The sequence below is a fragment of the Lithobates pipiens genome, unplaced genomic scaffold (assembly GCF_037356315.1).
Source record: "Lithobates pipiens isolate NorthernLeopardFrog02 unplaced genomic scaffold, aLitPip1_a1.2 Scaffold_19, whole genome shotgun sequence".
Lineage (NCBI taxonomy): Eukaryota > Metazoa > Chordata > Amphibia > Anura > Ranidae > Lithobates > Lithobates pipiens.
In genome coordinates this window covers 389485598-389512567 of record NW_027507764.1, presented here as the reverse complement: position 1 = coordinate 389512567, position 26970 = coordinate 389485598, and the positions used below count along the sequence as shown (strand labels likewise).

At 36.7% G+C, this 26970-nt stretch overlaps 1 protein-coding gene across 1 annotated transcript; it reads right to left on the bottom strand.

Moving 5' to 3' along the window:
* Positions 1 to 7294: 7294 nt before the first annotated feature.
* On the bottom strand, positions 7295 to 13768 carry CBLN2 (cerebellin 2 precursor). The gene is made up of 4 exons (XM_077492377.1): positions 13603 to 13768; positions 10818 to 11267; positions 8890 to 9009; positions 7295 to 8152 (listed from the first exon to the last, which is right to left on the bottom strand). The coding sequence occupies exons 2-4, from the start codon at positions 11163 to 11165 to the stop codon at positions 7955 to 7957; spliced, it is 666 nt and encodes a 221-aa protein (XP_077348503.1). The 5' UTR covers positions 11166 to 11267; positions 13603 to 13768; the 3' UTR covers positions 7295 to 7954.
* Between the last annotated feature and the right edge of the window lie 13202 nt (positions 13769 to 26970).

The window sequence follows — 26970 nt, the reverse complement described above, 5'->3', positions numbered from 1 at the left end:
AGTTTAGAACGTTTAATATATGAAGGAATGAATGACTGACAACAATTTATCAAAATGGCTTTGTATGGCCTCTCCTGGCAGGCCTGTTATCCTGCACCACAGACTATTTTATCCATATAGAAATTCAGTCCTGGGAGCAGGGAATAGCTGAAGGAAGCAGAGCAAAAAACATGTCTGGTGCCATGAGATGGCGCCTCCTGATCCAGTGATTTTATGCTAGGAATAGTTATTTAAAGTTGGTTCCAATATTTTTTTTATTGCTTTTGGCTTCTGTCCAATAAATGTTTTAGCATGTTATTATAGACTTATTACCTAGGCTGTAGTGTAAATACTCAATCCTCATATAATAATATTTTGGTGGAAATTAGCAAATGTTTGAAAAATGCCCTTTTAGCAAATTGCACTATTGCTAATTTGGGCAATTTGGGTTTATTTTATTTATTATAATGCCTACAATTTACACCTCACTTTACATTCATGTAAGTCCCTGCCCCCAAGGATTTTACGATCTGCAGTCCCTATTTCACATACATACAGCACACACATGCTAGGGTCAATTTGGAAAAGAGGCAAGTAACCTACCAGCATGTCTTTGAAGTGTGGAAGGAAACCCACACTAGCAGAGGGAGATCATGTTTACTCCATGCAGATAGTGTCCTGAGTGAGATTTAAACCGGGTACCCCAGTGCTGCAAGCTAGCCACTAGGCCACAGGTGATTCCAATCAATCACTTTTCTCTGTTAGGGACTACTGGGTACAGAAAAAAAGAAAGATAATTATTCCATCATTATTTTGAGACAAGAACAGTAACTATTAGTTTATGTTGGCCTCGGAGTAAAAATTATCACAGTGGAACCATCATTTTTACACTATTGTATTTCATCATATAAACATATATATACAAAATGCATATATACTGTATATATATACAATATATATACAATATACTGTTGTCATCCTTATAAGTAACCTTGATTACATTGTTTTTCTCCTGTGCTATTTTGTTTCATTTTATAGAAGATGATCATGTGGTTTTACTACTCTGTGTTCATTTATATATAGTCTAAAGTTTATAAAAACACCATATGCCATAAAACATTATTTAGTTTTCTATGAAACCAAAATATTTATATGTATATATACAGTATTTAGTGCATGTATTAATACATAATAAAATTACCAAGGGGAAATTTGGGGTGAAAGATATCATGCACTAAAAAAACGACACCAGTATATTAAAGTGTGAAGAAAACTGATATTTAACTTAATATGTATTTCTATATAAAGACCATACTTAATGTGATTGTAGCCGTATTAGTGTAATTGTGACAGAGAAAATTGAGTACTGTCCGTGATACTTTTATTAATTTGCACTAACATACAATTTTTCAGGACAAGCTTTCGGGGTATGTCCCCTTCTTCAAGAACCTTGAAGAAGGGGACATACCCCAAAAGCTTGTCCTGAAAAATTGTATGTTAGTGCAAATAAAAAAAGTATCACGGACAGTACTCAATTTTCTCTATATAAAGACCAAAAAGTATACAAGAGTTGAGGGCTCATAGATTATGTACTGTTTCCTGGGTCCACATTTTTTAGCCTTTCATCATTTTGAAAACTTTAAGGCTGGGTTTACACTGGAGAATGCAGCGTCTCACAGCAGTTGTCCGGTGAGTCTCCATTCACCGTCTCAGGTCCGATTTTAGCCCGAATTTTGAGCTGCATTTGGACCTGAAATGGACCAAAAGATGCACAGAGCTCCTGTGCTATTTGTACCGGAGCCACTGCGGAGATGTGTGAACCGACTCCATAGAGAGCCGGTCACACTCTCCTCCTATGTGAATTGGATGCGAAGAAACCCTCAGCGACTTTGAATAGGTGGGAGCCTTAAAGTGAGTTTCTCAACAGTTTGGACTCTGTTGAATGAATGTTGTTTCTGTTGATCTTGGAAAGCCAGCATTCCTTGTGGTATCACAAATGTTGTCCTGGCTCACAGTTTTCACAGCATTTAGTTATATTTTTTTGAGATTAGGTAGCTTTTGTAAGGAAATAAATGGAAAAGGGCCTTAAAAGAGAAGTATGAGAGTTTTTTTTAATCAAATTTACCTAGGTGGATGCAGCATTGGCCTGATGCTGCATCTATCCCCCGCCGACTCTAAGGCTGAGAATCAAGTGATCAAACACCAGCAAATGCTCGGTGCCCCCCTACCACCCCATGCTCAATGGTGCACTGGGCTGTGGAGGGGGTGGGAGTGGCTGGTTCAGGCTCTCAGTAGCTTGCTGAGAGGCTGAGCCAGTCCAGGCATGTGGGCAGATCCTGACATGAAAACGGCTTTGGCTGTACTTCTCCTTTCAAGTGGTTTAAACTCTTATTTATACTCAGTGAAGTAACTAGCCTCAGGGAATACACAAACTAGTAATACATCTCCTGCCTAATTTGTACCTGTTTATCTACAGCCCTCTCTTCTCTACAGCCATTCAAAGTACTATTTAACCTGTTTAAGATTTCAGAAAGCAAGGGGCAGGGAGCTGAAGTTGTACTCTTGCAGATTTCAGGGACAGCTATTGGAGGGAAGAGTTATACCCCCTTCAAACAGCCCACAGAAACAGAGTTAAGGCTGTTAATTACAGGCTGTGTCCTGGATTTTCTTCCCCTGTCATCGTTTTAGTTCTTGGTGTCAGGAAAAATGGGATTTAGACTGAGAACAGAGGAATGCAGAAGCAGAGAGAAATTACAATTAGTGCCCTGAATTGAAAGTACACACTGTAGAGGGATATGTTTTGTTCATCAGCCACTTTATAATAATATTATCAAACATTGTGTTAACCAGCAGTTTTAATTTTCCTGTGCGATTTTTCTAATGCAACTATATTGACTGTGTAATAAAAAAAAATAAAAAAATATATATATATAGATAGATAGATAGATAGATAGATAGATAGATAGATAGATATCAATATATATCTATCTATAAATATAGATAGATATAGATAGCTATCTATATATCAATATATCTATCTATATATATATCTATATCTATCTATCTATCTATCTATTTATTTATCTATCTATCTATCTATCTATCTATCTATCTATATATATATATATATATATATATATATATATATATATATATATATATATATATATATGTATATATATATATATATATATATATATATATATATATGTCTATAGATTTTATATCTATATATATATATCTATATATATATATATATATATATATATATATATATATATATATATATATATATATATATATATATATATATATATATATATATATATATAGATATATATATATAGATATAGATAGATAGATAGATAGATATATACATGTATAGATATACATATATCTACATATATATATATATATATATATATATATATATATATATATATATAGATATATCTATATATCTATATATATATATATAGTTCACCTTTATGGATTAAGTTGTCATCAACCATCTAGAAAGTGATAAATATGTAAAAGTATTAGGGACAATTCAAATCATTTTCCACAAATATGCATTATTAAAAACAAAAGTAATTGGAAGCAAAACCTTGCATAAAGTATTGTATATTCCTCCACTGCACAAAAAATCTCCAACCATGCACCTATGTAACTCCAACCCCTGTTTTTTTGTTTAGTTTTTTTTATAGGCTCATGCAATTTTAGAACATTTTATTTAATATAAAAGTAAATAATTTTTTGGACATCTATTTTTGTGAAAGGTATGTTTGTACATAACTGTAGATTACTATTAATATAGTACTGGGTCTGTGGTATTAACTAAGATTTGTGGGATAACATTGGATTATGGTTTCTGAATGTGCAATTTGATTATAATGAAAAGTCTTTTCTCATACCATTTTGTAAGAAAAAATCACTACAATCCCTCCACTGTCTGTTGTGCAGTCTTTAGATTGATACTGATAGCCTCATTTAATAAAATGGTAAACAAAACCTACATTTGTGTTTCTAACACCAACCAATTAGATTCTTTCACTCTCACAGTTGGTATCTAAACATCAGAATCTACTTAGTGGACATGAACAACACAAAAAAACTGTATTTAGTACCAGCAAATAATAGGACATATAATTTGCAGCTTTTTAAAAGCATGTTCACACCAGTGCATCGTGATAAAGCCCAGAAAAACATAAGCATTGCTGAATTATGTGACAATCCACTATATATGTGTTGGTGTGCAGCAGCACCATTTATAAATGCACTGTGCGCTATAACTCGACAGAACATGGCAACACATGGCGTGCTTTGTGTTGTGGTGTGGTGCATTATAGTGCACTGCAAAAAAATACAGAGAGGCCTAGTTTTTTGTGCACTGAGGTGTGTTAAGCCCAATTTTGAAAAGACTGCCAAATGAGGTGTGCCACAATGGGAGGGATTTACTAAAGCTGATGCACTAAGAATTTGGTGCAGCTGTGTATGGTAGCCAATCAGCTTCTAACTCCAGCTTGGCCAATTAAGCTTTGACACTTGCACTTCCAGTTTTAGTAAATAACCTCCTATGGGTCTCCACGCACAAAATTGTGTGCATTATGATGCATTGTGACCTACAATAAACCTATCACAAAAAACACAGAGGATGTTATTGCTGGCCTACATCTAAAAATGGTAGTTGCCTGGCTGTTATACTAGCTCACTCCATCCAACTGTTGTTCTTTAAGGTGAGACTGGAGGCCTGGAGACTGGAGGCCAAAGACTAATTTGTTGTAACCGGAGCAAAAGTAACGGAAGAATACCTGGGAATGTTGCCCCTGCATCTATATTTATATGTATTTGCATCTAATGTAATTAAGCAACCACGATCAGAACAAGATCTAGTACACATAAGGCTGCTTCTCATTCAGCAAAAGATTTATTGTAGTTATGGCGCAGATTTGTGACTGCTGCTCTTTCAATCCTGGTCAGCAAACAGAAATAGCTTTAAAAATATCTGCGCCAGATTTATCAACCTACTTCTGGTAGTTTTTAACCACATAAAATGCACACAAAAAAAGTGGTCAACGTCTGGTTTTAGTTTTACACTAGAACTACAATATGTCTGAGCAGCAATGAGTTAAGCCGCAATGTTATAGTAAATTATTCTTAGAGTCCTTCCTATAGTCCTTCTTGCTACTCTTGATTTCCACTGCTTTAAGGTGTGGATGCATTTTAAATACATTTCTGATGTAATGGTTTAAATTAATAATAAAAGATATTAAACACTTAATTATGTATAATAACATGTTAAGTGTTCTGATTACTTTATCAAATAGGTATGCTAGTTTTGCAAATGTTGTGAAAAAAACTAAATACAGTAGATGGGGAAATTGTGTTTTGTTTTCTTTCTATCTTGTATACGGTGCTGTGCCAAACAATTTTTTATTACACTTAGTAAACACATAATCAGATCTTTTAAGTGTTTTTAAATGAATAATAAAAAGGTCGTTTGATAAAAAACAAAGTAATAGCAATAACAAAAAAGAATGATATGAGAAGAAGTGAGATTTGTTAAAATGGATGTACGATAAAATGCAATGAAACTATTTGTCTGGTAAAATACAGCTAACATTATTCCACAAAAGGCAGGTCTCAAATCATTCTCCACAGGAGTGCCATGCACAGCTGTGTGGAATCTGAGTCCTTGTGTTAGGCATTTGGCAACTTTGTTGTTAAGGATCTAGCTATTATTAGGGCTGCCGGTTTTGGAGAATAACCAGCCACAATGGGGTTCCCAGCCTGAAAATATGTGAAATTGCATGTCAGAGACGGGGTGCATAATTTTCTTGTTCCAATACTGAAGCCCACAGAAGACATGGAGACTGATTTTCTAAAGACGTCGAGAATTTCCACATTGTGTCAATATTTACTTCAATTATCCAATGATGTGAAAAGTAAACTCCTGTTTACCTATTTTAACTGCACACAATTGGATAACCGAAATTAAGTTGTACTCAGTTTATTGTGTGAATATTCTCAACTCCTATAGTACATCATCCCAGTGAAGTAGGGCTTATCTTATTTTGAAGGGTATCCTCAATAACTAGAGTGATGGCTTTTGGAGCTAAATGAAGGCCAAACATTAGAGGTCAAAGAGAATGAGATCATATATTTTGGAGGAATAATATGTATCATTATTTATGAGGTAGAATCTAGGGCAGTGTGGCTCTAAATAGAAATTATCAGTGAAGATATCAAAATAAAAAAAATGTGCGCAGTTATTGACATGAGTTACAGTAAGTATCTCCACAATCAGGGTAAGGGGGCAAGTAAAACTACTAGGTGCTTCAGTGATAAAGATTGTAACTGTTTTGAAGCATGGGGCTCTGAACAAAACAAATGTCATACATATATATATGACATTATTATCGATCTGTAAGTCTATACTATAAAATATGCAAGAGGCTTTCAGCTTTGTGGTTCCTATTATTCAAATATTACCTGTCATATGGGAGAAGAAATTGCAGTTGAAGCTGCACTGAGCACAGACAATAACTATAAATTAGCCCATCAATAAATGTTTAGATGTTACTGATTAAAATAGGAGCATGTTTCATTTGCTGCTCCATTGTTCGGAATGTTGTCCTTACTTGATACAATTAAAGACAATGAACTTCACAAACAGTACAGTGTTATTCATTTCCCACATTACTAGGCAATTATTAAACAACACTATATTTCAGATCACTTTGATGCAGGAAATAATTTCAATTTCCTGGTAGGATGAATAATACATTCTGTCTTTGAGCAAAGCCTTGACATCTTTCTTAGTAGAGCAAAGGCTTCTGGGAATCTGAAACTTCTCAATATAATGGTTTACTTAGCCATTCCAATTGGTTTATTTCTACTGAGCTAGTGTCTAATGCGTAAAAACAAATATGGGTATTAGCTAAACAAAAATTAAACAAGAACAGATATAGAATAAAACACCTCCAGTATTTGCTTACTTGGCCTCTCAATAACTACGCACACATAGGTTTGGCAGTTCTATTGAAAATAATTAAAGAACTAACATCTGCATCTAAACTAAATGAATCCTCTCCTTATTTGAAAAAAAAAATGTTAAGCCTAGATTATTGCTACAGGGAAAAAAAATAAAAAAATTATGAAAATGTCAAAGAACCAAATACTATATTCCAACACACTCAACCTACTCATACCATATGTATACACAAAAAGGTGCTAAAGTATTAAGCAAATGATCTATTTGCCCTGAACATGTTTAAATGATCAGGCAAAAGGCAGTAAATATTCAAACAAACACTAGAGAAAAAAAGACTCCTTTTAATTTGTAAGCTTTACTTTGATTTACAGCTATATACTTTTTCGTATTGGTCAACCTAATTTACATGGTCAGCACCCTGAAAAAAAAAATATCAAGAATACACAAACAACACAAAAACAAAATAGATAATTCCAATCGTGCAAATTTTGCTTGTCTGTATAAAGCACTTCTTGACACAGTCATGTCCATAAATCCAAAAATATACATTACTGAGACTGAAGCCATTCGTTTCTTAGGCTATACAAACACTAAAGAAAGCATTGCAAGAACACGTAATCTGGATTTTTGATTCTTCTCTTTGTGACTCCTCACATTGACTGCGTAGTCCAAGTATTTGTCTCAGAATAACAACAAAAAAAGTCAATGATCCCAACAATAAATTCCGATATTGACTTTACAATCACAGGTACAAATTGCTTGGGTCGATAATTTCATTTATCCTAAAGATTACTGTCGTCTAAAACTAATTAGAGGCGCAGTTTCCCAAGGAGATGTCAATATCATAGTGTATATTTTACCTAGAAGATAATTCATTCTTCTACAGAGACAATCAGAGAGGGATGTTGTAGATAATATCTTGTTCCACCACATTAATGGCTACGTGGACAGTCAAATCCTTGCTGTTCTCCCTTGCATTCCTTATAATGGAAAAACTAAAAAGCCAGAGAAGGTTGAATATTTCCATCCTCCCATGAGGTTGCCCCTGTCCAGTCTTAGGTGCACCTTATCAGCTCTTTCCATATGCAGCAAGACCCCATTACTGGCTGCTTCTCTGGTAACATCCTGATCTCCAGCAAAGGCAGAAATCACTGGGTAGTTGTTTTGCATTAGACTTACCTGCATAAAAGAGAAAAACATCATCACATTTAGAAATATGGCATGTGATATTAAAGACAGGCCCACTCTATAAATCTGCCTAATAGCCTATTTCATTTAATCACCCATTTGACTGCAAGATTATTGAAGGGCATTTTCAATATATATTATGTATAGCCCACCCACAACCCTCCATGTGATTCTAAGCCATGTGTTTAGTACCCACTGTAACTATTTTATTATGAGATTGTATTATTTGTTATTTTTAGACATTATCTGGTCCATTTAATTGATAACAAGCAATTAGCAGAGTGCAATAGTCCATGAGAGATAGTTAGCAGTCGCCTTTCATTATCCTGACTGTTTTCAAAAGGTAGGTGCAATCTGATTGGTTCCTGTGGGGTGCTGCATTTTGCACATTATCATTTATTTTTCTGTTTTCTTAAATAATAAATAATAAATAAGCCTGTGTATAATTTAAGCATTCCACACAGGATTCATTTTTACAATAGTAAAAAAATCAAGCTTTTCTTGAAGGGCAAAAGGAAAAATATAAAGTGAAGTAACTCAAAGCACATGCTTATAATCTTTCATTCTTAGAATTACCCTAAACTGTTAAAAAGGTGAGATCTAACTAATTGTTATGGGGTATTGCACCTTTCCCAGCATCTGTGTTTAGTCATTGTTCCTTGTTAAGCAATACATAGCTCTAAAAATAATTGAATACTTAATAGCATGTAGTCTTGTATGTTACCAACCTGGATCGTCTGTCTGTTGTACACTTTGACCACGTGAAAACTGAAACTGTAGATTCCTTTCCTGGGTGCTACAAATGCACTGGAGGCAAGATCAAAATGGTTTCCAATATTTACTAACACCTAGAAAAAGGTTAAGCCACACTTGATCAATCACGATAATAGAGCATGGTGTGCATCAGTAACATTGTGAAACCTTGTAACATCCTCATAAATCTGTTGTGCTTTATGACAGGCTATTCCTATAACATTTGGTAGAGCTTATAAGCCTTTACCGTAAGTCAACCTATGCTATCATACAGAATTTAAAATAAGGTGCAAAGACAAGGTAAAATGTCTTCCTTGTCATATATAATATTAATGTGCTTCTAGGGTGACTGCTAAAATAACAGTGTGAAACTAGGGCATTATAAGTAATACTGTCAAGGCAAAGAATACCATCCACTTTTATATTCCATCAATATGCACATAAAATTCTCTGCGTGATAACTCTACAGAGACAAGTTTACAACAATGCAGCAGGTCCGTTCTCCCCATATCTGTAGGCTTTGAGGATGTCATTGGCTATTTTACAAGGTGACATTTCTACAGTCATTCTCACCAACTCACATAATGAAACCTACAACAGGTGTATTCATTGCTTTACTTAAATACGTATTCTAGCGTGTGGATGGAAGGCATTACAGTAAAAGGCAATTAACATAAACAGGAAGGTAGGTCATCATAACTTTACTACCCTTTATGACTTGATGAGAAACCAATTTGCATATACTGATCAGATTAAGAAGAGTCGGTGCTTAAGGATCTTCTGCTTGGAAGAAACTAATAGTCGACCTATCCTTTCTATAGGTATTACTATAGCAAATAAACACTTGTTACAAGTATCCTTTCAATCTACAACATATTTGCAAATATTTTAATGTATAATCGTTCAAATACATTAGTTTACTGGGTACAGATGTCATTTTTTGAACGTAGCTAAAAATACTTTCAGCATTCCAAAAATAGATGCTTAGTGAATAAAACTAATGCCAGTATAAAAAAAAAAAACAACCAAGGGTGTATCCTAATAGTTATTGTTATTTTAAAATACAGATTCCAGAGCATGACTTGCTTAAATCCCTGTGTCAGTATGTGTTTGCATACAAAAATCCCAGAAAAAAAGTAATTAACACAAAGGACTGCCAACAATATCATCTATGAACATCATTTCCCATTTTGCAAAAAGGCCAGTGAGCTGAGTAATTAATAATACAACCCATCTTTGTTTTATTTTTTATACAATATATATAATTTGTATCCACACATTTGGCCAAAGTCCCACCATGTTAAACATGGGCAACATGGTGAAAAATACTGTCCAAAGCATTTGCATTTTGCTTTTTTTATTCTATTATTTTTATTTGATGTTTACCTGTATGATTGGAAGTGGCCTTCAGTTCAAAGTATGTATTTTTCAGACCCACACCCCACTAAAGCAATGCTGTCACTTCATTTTAGTGTAAGTTATGAAGCAGACAAGCCAGCCGTGTAGTGTAGTTTCGGATGATTAAGTATTTCATCTTCACCGACAATAAAACAAAGCAATTAAGGGGTGGCCTTAGCCATTTTTCCACTTCTCTTAGCAATCATGTACTAGCTTAAGAAACAAGTAGGAAAGGAAATCTAATTCAAAGGAAAATTGATCTAAGCCAAAGGTGAATCATCACATTGTCAAATGGGGAATGGTGTCATACATGGCATGTCATCTCATCCAGTTAGCAGCTCTACACTGTACATGTCATTCCTGTCCATTTCTGATTACAGGGAGATCAGAGAGCTTAGCCTTACTTTTCAGGATTGCATGTCTATCTAGGACTTGATACAACTCACACTGGGCCAGGTGAACCTGTGAAAGCAACCATAGCTTGTGTTTGGTGTCTCATATCTACCTGATCAAAATAGATAGTCATGGTGCGGTTGCTCATCTCAGAGGGCTCATGGTTGGTGTTCCTAATTGCCGAAAAGGCGACTTTGGCACTTCCAGAACGCACCGAAATGCCCAAGGACGATGTGATGGCTCCATCTGAAGAGGGGTTAGAATCACACACCACCAAGCACTTTCCTTCCAGCACGATAGGTTCCGTGTCGTTCTGAGCTCCGGCTGTAGGTGGCGCCAGCAGCATCAGCACCATGGACAGCAGCACTTTAGCAACTCTTAGGAAGCTTTGCTCCCACTTCAAAGGTTTCAGCGCTGCTCCGGCTCTTCTCTCTCCTGCAGCATTTCCCCATAGACTCATCCTGCTACAGCAAGCACGGCAGCCTCCGACTTGTCTCTGCCTTCGATGTGTCTAAACACCGCTGGTCTGCTCACTGCGTTCACTTGGCTTGTTGGGCTACACCTTCAAATAGAAGCAATAAGTCAATGAAGGAAACATCGCAACTTTTTTTCAAATCATATCTTGTACATACACTGTGCAAATGTTTTTACTAGAAATGGATCAGCTTTGCTCTAGGTCCTCTGTATAAGTAATATGAACCTGTATGGTTTGTATACATTATCTGTTAAAGCCACACACAGCTCTATTTTATTGCTGTTTATGTCGTGTATTACTATAGTAAATGATCACACAACTCGATTTTCGCTATTTATGCTTTGTATTACTATAGCAAAGTATCACACAACTCTATTTTTGCTATGCATGCTTTATATTACTATAATAAAGTGCCACACAGCTATATTTTTACTATGTATGCTTTGTATCAGTATAATAAAGTATCACACAACTCTACTTTGCTACGTATGCTTTTGTATCAGTATAATAAAGTATCACACCAACTATTTTATTCTAGTTATGCTCTGTGTTAGTACAGTAAAGTCTGTACACGCTCTTTAATAGTATATTCGTGTATATATATATATATATATATATATATATATATATATATATATATATATATATATATATATATATATATATATATATATATATATATATATATATATATATATATATATATATATATATACCTAGCATATAGTATATAAGTCTTACATATATGCATTTCTTGGATATAGATGTTCCGTATTAGCGTAATAAAGTCTTTGCACAGCTGCATTTTTGTTATATATGACCTGTCATAGTATAGTAAGCTCTCATACATCAGTATGTTTTTGCTATAGGTGCTCTGTGTAGGTATAGTAAACTCTTGCACATCTGTGTTTCTGTGCTATATGTGCTCTCTGTGGGTATATTAAACTCTTGCACATCTGTATTTCTTTGCTATAGGTGCTCTGTGTTATTGGATTAAAGTCCCGCACCGCTCTTTTTCTTTGCTATAGACACACATCTTGTTTCTTTGAATTCATGTATTAGTATCTTAGTTTTACACCTCTGTATTGCTTTGCTATATAGATGCTCTGTATTAGCCTATTAAACTCTTACACTTCTTATTAGCTTTGCACATCTGTATTGCTCTGAATCATTATACTAAACTCATACACCTCTGTACGTCTTTGCTATATGGTGTGTAGTATACCGCTGTGTTGTTTTTGTTAGATTTGTTAGTGTTTTAAACTTTTACACAGCTACATCCATTTGCTATATATGCTCTGTATTAGTAGATTAAAGTCTTACATGGCTCCTTTTCTTTGCTATATACACTGTATTAGTACAATTAAGTCTTGCATAACTCTTTATCTTTGCTATATACTCTGTATTAGTACAATAAAGTCTTATCTTTAGCACATATGCTCTGTATTAGTAGAATAAAGTCTTTCTTTGCTATATATTGTATTAGTAGCTGAAAGTCCTGCACAGCTCTTTATCTTTGATATATATATATATATATATATATATATATATATATATATATATATATATATATATATATATATATATATATATAGATAGATATATACATATATACATATATATAGATATATATATATATATATATGCATGCTCTGTATTAGTAGAATAATGTATTACACAGCTCTTTATCTTTGATATATATATATATATATATATATATATATATATATATATATATATATATATATATATATGCTCTGTATTCGTAGAATAATGTATTGCACAGCTCTTTATCTTTGCTATATATGCTCGGTATTAGTAGATTAAAGTCGTGCCTTTTGCTATAGATGTCTCTAGTAGATGAAAGTCTTGCACAACTCGTTTTCTTGGCTATATATGCCCTGTATTAGTATAATAAACTCTCACACAATTGCTTTGTAACAGAACGATCCTAAAGCACATGCAATCCCAGGATTAATACAGTAAGCCATCTAAAATGCTTAGTTTCTCCCAGAAAGTCTCTCCTCTATAGTCCACTATTATTCCTAATGACAAGAAGACTGCAAAATGCAGACAACCTTAGACTGTCCTTTAACTGATAAACTTCTCAACATGCTCACCCCCCTTCTGATCACTAATAGTTTGAAGTCACCAAGAAGGGCAAAAAATAAATAAAAAAATCGATGATTGAAAATGATCACTGTCAAAAACTAAAGACAGATCAATTGGGCAGCAGGCAAGTTATCAGGGAAAGTGAAGGCTGGACCTGTAAGTTTAATAGAGCAAAGTCAAATCATAAGTTACATCTCTGCTTTTTTTTTTTTTTTTGCTTTTTTTTTTTTTTTCCAAGTTTATAGTAAAGGACATTTCTAAGGGAAGGCTGAGAGGTTGTGGAAGTAGAAAAAAAAACAGAAATCATTACCTGGAACGTCCATTGTGTGATAATAGAAATCAGGCTGGCTTCTTGGTTGCCTATGAAGTTGTATTGCTTAGACACAACGATCAGGGGTTGTGCAGGCAAACACACAGAAAAACAGGAGTCGCCTCTTTCTCGCCCGCCCATTGCTAACAGTCTCTATCTCCCTCCTCTCCCTCTCTTTTCCTTTCTCTCGTCTCTCTGCCTTGTCTCTTTCTCCCTCCCTATGACTTACTTTACATATCTGTCATTTCCTTTCCCACTCTTTACCCTCAATGTAGGAGTTCATGTTTTTTTTTTTTTTTTTTTTTTTCTGCTGCCCTGCACATATCCTCACATTCCCACTGACACTCATCATTTAAAGTGATCACCAGGGGGAAACCCCCTTGAGATTGCAGAGGGATGAAGAGTAGGACCCTTGTGCTCCATTCTGCAAGCAAACATAGGATCAGTAGTCATCAGAAACTTAAAAAAAGCACGACTAAAATATATTGCCAACCACATGCCATCATAGTTTGTTTTAGCTATCTTATAGTTTTTTTTTTGTTTTTTTTTTAATTATTAGAAACTAATTGGAAATGATAGCCACACAGCCATGCACTTATTATCAATAAATCTGGCAAAGCATTTTTATAGGCTTGTGTCCACATAGGAAAGTGTTTTCTTCCCAGCACAAAGCTTCATTGTTCGTTCTGGCAAACGACTTATTTATCAAGGCTATTGAACCTTCTGTTACATCCCAATTAAATGGAAAAGGCACCCAAGAGCTGCGTATTGATGGTTTAGTGGCGACATCTAGTGGTCAAATTACGAATGTGCGATTTAACAAGCTTCTTGCTTACTTTGGTTTCTTTCAGTGGGAATAAAGGCTTTTCTAATCCTTAATTAAGTCTTTTGCCCAGTGTGAAGAGACTATAGCGTTAACGTTGCCATGATGATGTATGTCGCAGTCAGTCGTATCATCAGTTATAACTGCATGTTTCACTGAACACAGCAGGTGGTGTCATTGCCCTGCAGTAAATGGGCATTGTTGTGGAATGTCCTTAAGTATTTAAAAATATGGGCACTTATAAATGGCATGTGATGCTTTAAACATATCTCTAAAAGTAATTAACACTCTCATGCCAGTTTGATTAATTGTTAGTCCTTTAAGAAGAACACATACATCAATCTAGCCTCTAAAATACATAAATATTTCATTTTGAAGGTAACACACAGAGGGATCTTTATAACAAAAGACTCCCAAAGACAATGTATGTAAAGGAAATTAACAATCAGATGACGGTTTTCTGTGGTCAGAACAATGAAGGAATCGTTAATGTCTATGGGCTGCTTTTTTATTCCATCTCATTGTTAGAATAATGTTCAATGGAACAATATAAACAGTATAGACAGAAAAACACCATCAGCTGTGTTTCATCTTTAAGAGCTGATGGACTTTCATATTTGAAACTTTTTATTACTGACTTATTTACCATCACTCCACAATGCTACAATTGTTATTTTATCATGTGGTCTTGTAAATTGAACAGTTGAATGAAACTATTCAAGTCCTAAAAATGAATATTCTGTTGATGTATTTTTAATATATAACATGCACAATTAAATAGTCAAAGCCTTATTTTCTCAATCATAGTTATTTTATCTTAGGCTTTGTTATTTCATCTCCACCTATATGGCAGCTTTTTCTTTCATAGAAAACTCATACAAGCTCATTGCCAACCACAAGGTAGCAGTATTTTTAGGAAGCAAAAAATGTGTCAAACAATTATCCTACATTGACTTTAATAGACAGAATAATAATAATAATAATAATAAAAAGTTAAACGATTAGTGAATGGAAATAACATTTGGTTATTGAAAACATCATACAGGCATACCCCACTTTTAAGTACACAATGGGGTTTATTTACTAAAGCTGGAAAGTGCAAAATCAGGCTCACTTTTGCATAGAAACCAATGAGCTTCCAGGTTTTATTACCAAAGCTGAATTGAACAAGCTGGGGTTAGAAGCTCATTGGTTTCTATGCAGAAGTGAGCCTGATTTTGCACTTTCCAGCTTTCGTAAATAAACCCCATTGTGTACTTAAAAGTGGGGTATGCCTGTATAATGCACCTCAACAAGCATACCAGCTTCTGGTAATTTTCAATTTGTTGTCTTACAGAAGTGGCTATATATAAGGGGTTTTCTTTATATACATAAAGGGTCTAGTGTCTTAACTCAAGCAGAAGTAATTTTCAGTGATCTTCTCATTGATAGCAGGTTGCTATGGGTTACTGCACATACATCTAATCCTCACTCTGCCTCCATTACTATTAAATAAACCAATCTGTATCATGTAGCTATTGCAAGGTCAACCTCAAATTTTCTTTTTATTACTTCCAGGAACAGCCTTTGTTATCCACATCAGCAAACAAACACTACATTACTGATTTCTATATTAAACATCTTCCTTGATGATAAGACTCCTAATAAAGAGCATGTAAGTTACTTGTATGACAATACAACATACATATGGTGACATTTTATCGGTATATTCCTGTTGACATTTCCGTCTCGTATGGGACACTTTGAAAAAGAACACATTGAAAACATTTACAATAAATCCGATAAACTCATGCATAGCTGGATGAGATGTCAACTTGGTTTTATTGCAGTCTGTACCTGTGTGATGATATTTCCCCGGCCTCTTGACGATTGGTTTTCATGGAAACGTCCTATAGGAATCCCTGGGGGATTTTTGATGTGATCACACAGACATGTTTCATGGATGGGTAATGTCTAACTCGGCATCAATTTGCATGGATTAATGGTTTCTAAAGAAAACATCTTGAAGTGGATGTAGCAAGGCAATTTTTACAGGAAAAAAAAAAAACTAGAACCAACTAAGGCGTTTTCCTTAGTGTATTTGTGCATCATTGCATCTAGATATTTTATTTAAATTGTTCTCAATAAGCTCTAGTCTTGGAGATGTATTCACAGAGAGGTTTTCAGCATACATATAATAATGCTTTATTTTTATGCAGTATGTGGTACAACTATTCTTAATAATTTTGAGCTGGGGAACTGGATCCGGATTGTGGACTATGTTATTATCATGCATTGCATGTGGATGTTTTTCATCCACTATACTCGTTGTATGTATTTATGCACTGTATATTCAAATGTCACCAGTCCCCGCAAGAGATCAGTGCACTATATTGTTGTGTCTGCGTGTATAGTCACTGCTACACTTTTTATTACACTGGGTCCCACACCTTATTCGTTCAGTACTGTAAAGGTTTTCAATTAATTTTTTATTCTATAGATATTGTTAATGCAAAAAAGAGACACTGTAACACAAAGGGCGTAGAACAGAATTTGTTTAGCTGAAGACTGATAATGCCGGTCACTTTCATAATAGATTCAGCTTGTCACACTGAAAGAGATATTACACATACATATTAACTTCCTGCTCCCAATTGACATTCCTATCCCTGCGAACAATGTCAACATATTTTTCAGAAATGTAAAGTATTAAAATTGACAGACCGTTTAGAAAATTGACATTGATTTTTAGATGTGTTTCAGTGAAAGAAACACACACTGTTGGGGTCAAATGTCAGTCATCTTGCATCCACATGTACCTCACCCCCATTTCCAATATCTTCTGAAGCTTTAAAGTCCAATTGAAGTCTTCCTTCTTTTTATCTCTTTATAATCTTTTACCCTCGCATGTTATGATTTGTGATTGATTTTTGCTTGAAAATTACTTAAAATACCCTTTTCTTTTAGTGAAAATGCTGCCTCATGCTCTTCCCCTCCAGTAGTCTGAGCTGACATAACTAAATAGGATCTCACTCACATGGCCAATTAGGGAGTCACAGCCTGTCATTTATTCGTACAGATTTTCTAGCCACAGCTGATCATACACACCCGTGGTCTCCACCACAGCTGTGCACTGGCTCTTGCCACAGCATGGACCTAAGGGACCATTCAAATGAGGCCTAACTGTTACACATCTCAGCACATGTCCTCACACACAGGGTATAACTAAAAATCATAGAGCCCACTACAAATTGTTATGGGGCCCCTGACTAACCTTCTCTATAGCAGTTGGCAATGTCACTTCATAGATCCAAACCCGCAGTAGCTAATCAAGGACAGGTAGTAGAAGAGCTGTCAGCATAGTTAGTACACTACTAGGGTAGAAATCAGTGGTAGCTGGTGCTCCCTCGGCGGGGGGGGCAAACAGACCTGACCACAGACAACCCCCCCCCCATCGCTCCAGCCCACCCCCCCAAACTAACCCTCCCCCATCACTCGAGCCCACTACCACACACTCTACCCCCCGTCGCTCACCATCTGGTCTGACAGGCCTCCTGTCAGCCTTGCACTTACCCCATGCAGGTCATCATTGAGGCAGCAGCTTCTCCCCTCCATCTCCTCCATGTCCTGCCATCGCTCCTCCTGCTGGCCAATCGAGTCTTCAGACTCCCGGCCAATGGGGTCTAAGGACTCCCGGACAATGGTGTTTTGGGATCCGCTTCCCAATTTGCCAGGAGATGAAACAGGAAGACATTAGCAAATATTAATTCACTAATGTCACACAACAGGGTGGGCTCAGGGGGCAGTACTCTGTCCCACGAGCCCACCCTTTTGTAAGGCCAATTAGAGCCTCCAGCTCTAATCATGTGTTTAAAAAAATAAAAATAAATTGAAATCCATGCATCTGGCACCCTGCATGAAGATTAGAGCCCCGGGCGCATGGATTAGGGGAGCGGCACTCCTGCACCCCTAATGAGTGGCCACTACTGATAAAAATACAGTTGCAGTAGCAATAATATTATTATTGATACTACTGTAACAATAATAATAACAACCACAATTACATTTTATATTATGACAAAATGATAAATGCTCTACCATTATAAAAGGTTTTAGCTCAGCGGACAATAAATCTACACTGCCTGAATAGCTAAGCAAATGCTTCATACTGCACAAAAGGGTAGCTGCGACTAGCAACATCTTTATATCTTATTTCAGAACTTCTATGCCAGAAAACTCACAATTTAGTTTTTCATAGCATCCTCCCCAATGGGCCCTCTTCTCCTACACCAGGCCCCATAGCAGCTACATGGGATGCTATGGATATTTTAAGAAGAGAGGGGGCCTGTAAGACTAGTTATAATATTGAGCGATGATTACTGAGTGCACTGGATCCAATTCTGGTGCCTTGTGGGCTGAACTGTCATATTAGGACTCCCTGTATAATTGCTATAAGTGGAAAGTGGAGGTAAGACTATGGCAATTGAAGTTGTTAGTACAATGTCTACCTGACTGCATATGCATTTCTGTGACTTGAGTTGGGCTTTACTTATGCTTCAACCCTAATTCCAGCCAAAATTGTTTTAGGTTTTGAAAGGCATAGGCTAGATTAAAACCTGTCTGTATTTTATGTCTCTGTGATGAAGGTTTTCCCTCACTTTGTGTCCAGCTATCAGTTGTAGGATAGAAGAAGAAGAGAAGACAGCATTTTAAGCCTAACAGAAGTTCTAACACTTCCCCACTTTATCCAAAACTAAAAATAAAATCTTTGCTGGAACTGGGTTTTACGTACAAAAGAAATATATGGATTGATCATGATTAAAATTTTGTATTGGACTATGTAAAGTTTACATCAACAGCTGCTTGTTATAATTTGACTCCAGAACTCAAAGGACAAAAAACAATAATAAAATTGTTGTTCAGATTCCTGAAATTACATAGACTCATGTGGAGCAGCATGTGATTGCCATCATCCCACAATGTAAAAACATATTTGAATACCTCAACAGTGGGATTTTAAAGGCAATGTCAATGAACCAAAAAAAAATCTTTTTCCATATTAATATACAAAAATATTTATTAATACAAAATGATAAAAAGAATACAAAAATAATTACACAGAAACATGTTTTTGTGTAATTATTTTTGTATTCTTTTTATCATTTTGTATTAATAAATATTTTTGTATATTAATATGGAAAAAATATTTTTTTGGTTCATTGACATTGCCTTTAAAATCCCACTGTTGAGGTATTTCAAATATGGTTGTTCAGATTCCTAGGCTGTAGGTCTAGAAGACTGACCCTGTGGCATTTTCAGTATTTGTGGGCAGATGTGAGTATAGACAATACATATTCTGATTCTGGCCTTATATAATACAAAACTCTGACATTGGGGTGGGTATATATAAAGGTTAATGGCCAACAAGTTTAATACGCAAAGTTATCCAAACCATGTCTTCAAAAGTGGAATGATAAATTTTAAATATAATGATTTTTCAAGCTGGTCTGGCTGTAAGAAAACTTGTGGAAAGAAAATATAATTGCAACCAATGGTATACATCTTTTTTAAAGCTAGTGTAGCTAAGATGTCAAGGTGACAAACAGTGTCATAAGACTTCAGTACATTGTGAGTCATGTGAGTGTGCTTCAAAGCAGTTCTGACTTTACATCACTCTCAGAATCGTTGTTCCACTGTTTAGGAAATAAGTGTGTTAGAGACAGCCAGAAAACTAGCATTTTCAGGCGAAGGCCACAAATAGCCCAATATTTCTTTAATACAGGGTTTTTTGCAGTCTGACCTTTCAAGTAATAATGTGGCTTCTATGCCTTAGATTCAAGTTATTACCAGCAGATAGAGGACTGTTGAACTCTAATGTCATAGCTCTTATGGTGGCCATATACAATTTGATAAATTATCATTTTTTTCCCCAGTTGATCTCTTCAAGTAGGAATAATCAGTCTATAGTTGACAGCTCGTTAAACTGATGTGTCACACACAGGGAAGTGTATTTCAATCTATAGTTAAACTCCAATTATAACTTATGATCGCAAACTATTGACCGTCTCTGTTTCCAACATGTAATCTCATACTCCGATCAATCAAAATATGATTGCATTAATGAGCAAAGTATCTTGGTGATGCGGGTTGATGTAAAATGTTCACTAATATTCCTCCCTAATTGATTGAATCAGTTTGACCGAGTCCAATCAAAACTCTAAAACGATGGCTATTTGATTTTTTGTGGATGTGATCATTTTGCTTGAACCACATATCAGTTGGAAAATTAAAAAGTGTGTATGGCCGCTATTAGCCCCTTTGCGCTTACGTAACACAAATACGCGGCCTTTGGATTGAAGGTGTTGTATCGGGGTACCGTTTTTTAGAGGGGACGGCCGGCTTTCTTGTAATAATAACAACTGATGTGGCTAAACAGCCATTATTAGAAATTAGATATTAGTTATTAGAAGCACCCCCTCTCGCTGCCTTCTGTGGCTCGCCCGGGCTCTCTCATCCCACTGGGAGGCCCGAGTGACCAGCCAACACATCCACCGACTGGCTGGAGACCCGAACAATGCCCAGATAGGCTTTGATCGGGTCTCGGATCTAGTAACCCAGAAGGGATGTCATGACAGTACTTCCAGTTTACTGAAGACTTAAAGGCACCAGATTAAAAAAATTGCAACTTGAAAGCATTCAAAATGCCAAGTTTGGCTGTTTTGAATGCTGTAAAGGAGGGATTAGGGGTTTTAGACCCCAGATCTCTCCATAAAGAGTACCTGTTACTGACTATTACTGTCACAAGGTATGTTTACTTTACATCAGCAATAAAAGTGATCAAAAATAAAAACAATCTAAAGGGACAGTGCAAAAAAATAAATAAATAAATAAAATGAAAAAAAAAGGGGAAAACGCGAGTTGTGCACACAAATGTAAACAGTATTCAAACCACACGTGTGAGGTATCGCTATGATCGTTAGAGCAAGAACTATAATTGTAGTGCAAGACCTCCTCTGTAACTCTAAACAAGTAACCTGTAGAAAGTTTTAAAACTGCGCTTATTTTTAAGTACTGTAGCTTGTCGCCATTCCAAGAATGTGCGCAATTTTTATTTACTCAATGTAACATCATTTTTCAAATTATACAAAACAATTGGGCTAACTTTACTTTTTTGATTTTTTTGAATCATGAAAGTGTATTTCTTCCAAAAAAAAAGGTATTTGAAAGGCTGCTGCGCAAATACAGTGTGGCATAAAATATTTAAATGATCGCCATTTCATTCTCTAGGGTCTCTGCTAAAAAATATATACAATGTTTGGGGGTTCTAAGTAATTTTCTAGCAAAAAATACAAATTTTAACTTGTAAGCAACAAGTGCCAGAAAAAGGCTTAGGCATGAAGGGGTTAGGTATTGCAGAGTTCAGCTGTTCACTTAGCTTAGTGAATAAGCTAAAGCTGTATTTGCCTACAGTAAGTCATCCGATTTTATGTACAAATTAAACTTCACCATGTTTAAATTAAGTGCACATTCATTTTGTTAAGTGCACAGTGCACTGCATACCCTTTAGTAAATAAACCCTATTTAGTCAGCTATCATTTACATTTTCCTACCGCTGTAGGTTCCACATCTGTAACATAGAATCCTAAGGTATGTTATGTTTTGCATTGCATACAACCAATCTTGATCTGTGTTATTATAAGTGCTTCCTGTATGTAAAACACTAGCTAGAACAAGAACTGTGACGGGTGCAGTGAAAGGGTCAGGCTGCAAGTGAGACACAGATTACAATTCCCCATGGATTCCGTACTAGAAGAAGAGCACAGGTGACTGTGATAAACAATTGTTAGAGAATGTTACAGGAATGGCCTGTTTTCATGTCTATTTTAAAAGAGCTGTCACTTCAGCCGGCACTATCATTCTTCAGTACGCAGCAGCAGAACTGGTAACTGCTGAGGTGTGTTAATTAGTATAAGCTCTTGTGCTTTTATTGTTCAGACAGTACATTTCTTCTCCTTTTTTTATTTGTAATTGCATCCCCTTTTAGGAAAATGAAGGAGTTGAATTCTATGGTTGCTGATGGTTGTTTGCATCATAACTTTGTCGAATTTAAACAGCACGGATTGCATGGAGTTTTTCCTTAACTAGCTTTGCTTAAAATGTAGTTATGGCTTTGGTAGGTTGTAGTGGGATATACTGTACATGTAAGTTTTTGAGAGATATGCTTTATGCTAGGGTCTTCACTCTTGGCTTGCCACGTAAGAATTTTGTAACCATAGGATTAATAAACATTATAATGTCACCTATCACAAATTTTAAGCACCTGTGGGTTGTAAGCATGTAACACTTCAGGGGTCTTGTGCCAGAAAATCTGAATTTTATAACTAATTTGCTGGCCATATTTTATCCCATATCAAGGGTGGTATAGGAGATTGAAGGACCTTTTCCTACTTGGACATCTAAAGATAAGGTGTATGTGGGAATTCATGCAGCACTTTATAGATAGAAATCAGGTGGGTTTTAAAAGAACCTAGAGAATTAATGTTTGAAAGTAGTGGGATGATCTAAGGTTAAAGAGGGATGTTTAGTGAAAAAATAAAGTTTAAATTGTAGATAGGTGTGCAATAGGTGAGTGGCTGTTTCTTTCTAAAGCAGATATCACTAAAGGAACATCATTTGTTGTGGGATGGAGGAAATGTCGTATTTGAAAAAGATAAGCTTGTACCCAAGGCAGCATTTACATAGTTGGAAGGCTATCCACAATTTTTGGGTTATATAAAACAGTTAGATCTGAGAATGGAGATACAATAGAGAGATAAAGAGTCAAAAGAGTGGTATATGGACTAGTTAGAGCAAGTTGAATGTCATCTGCCAAAAAAAAAAAGTTTATATCCCTTATGTCTATTGGGGATCCCTTTGATGTTTTCGTTGGCTCGTATGACTGCCGCTAAAGGCCCTAAATAAAGCATAAACAATAACAGGGATAACGAACATCCATGCCTAGTGCCATTATTCATTGAGAAAGTGGAGAAGACGGTTTGTGTAGGCTTAACCTGGGATGTAGGTTCTTTAAGGCAGAAACTTCATAAGGTATCAAACATAAAAGGGCACCCTAGCCTATCAAAAGTTGTTTGATCATCTAAGCTTAGTATCAGCGCTGAGTTATTGCATTTATTTACCAGGTATATTAAATCAATGAATCAATGGTCTGGTGAGGTTTATCACCATGCTTGTCTAGCCAGTACAAATCCAACTTGGTCCCTGTAAATTAATCTGGGCAGTATCTGAGAAAACCTATTGGACAGAATTTTCATAAAAAAAACTATTATCAGAATTAAGTAATGCTATGGGACTATAGTTAGCAGGAGAGGAAGTGTCTTTCCCAAGTGTAAGCATAATAAAGGAGCGCATAGAATGAGGATGAGGCAAATCCCCTTTAAGTAATCAAGCAAGTAGGGAGCTATAATCAGGAGAAAATGTTTGTAATAAAAACTAAACTAAATAAAAAAAATTAAAAAAAGTAAGATCATCAGGCTCTGGTGATTTATGATGGGGTAGATCTTTTACCACAGCAGCACGTTCCTCCATAGAAATATCTGCATTAAGGGTCTTTAAAGTGGAGTTCCACACAAAAATGGAACTTCTGCTGTCTGGATTCCTCCCCCCTCCAGAATCACATTTGGCATCTTTCGGGGGGGGGGGGGGAGCAGATACATGTTTAATACAGGTAGATTGAAAGATCATATAGATAGTATCCGCAGTGATCTCCGCCATGTCTGGCCCCTCCTCCATCCCCCCGCTGTCTTCTGGGAGACACACAGGTCCCAGAAGCCAGCAGGGACCACTCAGACTGCGCATTGCGACTCGCGCATGTGCAGTAGGAAACCAGGCTGTGAAGCCGCAAGGCTTCACTTCCTGATTTCCTTACTAGCAATGCCAGTGCCTCCACCCAGAGCCAAGGAACAGGTTGGCTTTGGGTGAGGACATTGTGGGCACCTTGAACAGGCAAGTGTCCTTATTTTAAAAACCAGCAGCTTTATATGTAGCTGCTGACTTTGTTTTTTTATTTTTTCAGGCGGAACTCCGCTTTAAGACAGAGGAAGTCAATTTGAGCAATTTAAAAGAATTAATTGAAAAGGGGATTGGGACTCAGGGAATAAACATTTGTACATTTTTATATAATATGTATTTATTTTGGGTACTTATATAGAGCTGTCAATTTACACAGCGCTTTTACATATACATTGTACATTCACATCAGTCCCTACCCACAAGGAGCTTACAATAACATGTCCCGTTCATACATACACAGACCAATTTAGACAGGATCCAATGAAACTTCCAGCATGTCTTTGTAGTGTGGGAGGAAACCAGAATACTTGGAGGAAACTCATGCAGGCACGGGGAGAAAATGCAAACTTCAGGCGGGTAGTGTCAAACCAGTAACCCTTTTGCTGCTAGGTGAAAGTGCTAACCACTACGCCACTGTGCCGCGCCTAATATTCTTTAACCACTTCAATACAGGGCACTTAAACACCTTCCTGCCCAGACCAATTTTGAGCTTTCAGCGCTGTCGCACTTTGAATGACAATTGCGCGGTCATGCTACACTGTACCCAAATGAAATTTTTATCATTTTTTTCCCACAAATAGAGCTTTCTTTTGGTGGTATTTTATCACCTCTGCGGTTTTTATTTTTTGTGCTACAAATAAAAAAATACCGAAAATTTTGAAAAAAAAAAGTTTTTTTTTTGTTTCAGTTTCAAAACTTTGTAAATAAGTAAGTTTTCTCCTTCACGAATGGGCACTGATGGGGCTACACTGATGGGCACTGATAAGGTGGCACTGATGGGCACCAATGAAGTGGCACTGATGAGGTGGCATTGATGGACACTGATAGGCGGCACTGATAGGCGACACTGATAGGCGACACGGATGGGCGACATGGATGGACACTGATAGGTGGCACAAATTGGCACTGATAGCTGGCACGGATTGGCATGGATGGGCGGCACAGATGGGCATGGGTAGGCGGCACAGATGGGCATGGGTAGGCGGCACAGATGGGCATGGGTGGGCACTGATAGGCGGCACAGGTGGGCACTGATAAGCAGCACAGGTGGGCACTCATTAGCAACACAGGTGTTATACTGTACTAATGGATGCCAATCAGTGCCAAACAATAATGCATGCCAATCAGTGATGCCCATTGTGGGGACTGATTGACATCCATTATGGGCACTGATTGGCATCCATTGTGCCTGACTGGCATCCCTGGAGGATTACCTCTGCTGGGCATCCCTGGTGGTCTGGTGGCGTCCCTGGTGGTCCAGTGTGGGCATCCTCGGGGGGGCCCACACTGGACCCCCCCTGTGAGAGGAGCAGCCGATCGGCTCTCCTCTACTCGCGTCTGACAGACGCGAGTGAGGAAAAGCCGATCACCGGCTCTTCCCATTTACACTGTGATCAGCCGTGATTGGACACAGCTGATCACGTGGTAAAGAGTCTCCGTCTGAGACTCTTTACCGAGATCGTAGTTGCCGGGTGTCAGACTGACACCCCGCAACAACGATCGCCGCGATGCGCGCCCCCGGGGGAGCGCAGCAGCTCATAATCCTGATCACGTCATATGACGTCCGGTTAGGATTATGAAACCACTTTGCCGCCGTCTATTTGTAATAGGGCGGGCGGCAAGTGGTTAAAGACATTAGCCATAGATTGTAGGTCAAATATAGGGATACTATCTGATTGTAGAATAGGTATAGCTCTCAGTCTGTCCACCAGTATTCTATGGGATTTATTGAAGATTTATTGAAGTATACAATACATTAAAGTCTAGTCATATTGAATGCTTCCCAGAGCATAGAAGCCTGGCACACCTTTATTCAATTGAAATAATTCCACCAAAGAAGTGGGTATCCTATTTTTATCTTGACTTTCAGGGTGTTTGAGCAGAGAGTCATTTAACCTCCAGCAACAAGTCCTGGGGCTTACACGTAGGATTCCAAGTCCAACATAATGGCATAATGCTGTAGGGCAGATATCTGAGGAAGTTACATATTTTAACCAAGGTGCAAATATAAAAAAAACAAAAACAAATCTACAGAATATCCAATGAGCAGGGGAGTAAAAAGATAACTGTTTATGTAAAGGGTGTTTAGCCCTCCAGGCATCAAAAAAGACGGTGTTCTCTTATAACTTTGCTGAATGACATTTTAAAATGAACATGACTTTTAGATAGGAGTCCATTGAGTAATGATTATCTTTTTAGGCAAACAAGACTGAATTGAAATCACCCGCTGTATTTGGGAAACATTATGTTTCAAGGAAAGATTTTCCTCCTCCGGGACATGGATGTATTGGATTAGATCATCAAATTTAGTCTCAGGTTGATCAGTTCTTTTGTCCAATATAGCTCAGCCCTGTAGCAGGGCCTGCAAGCCCCATCTAATATGGAAATTGTGACTTAAGGCCCAGAGGATTGCATTGGAATAGGAGCAGAAATGGTGGTGTCTTCCCCCTGCATCTTTGAGTGAGTTTGCAAGCCCAGGTGTAGCATCCAGTGAGGCT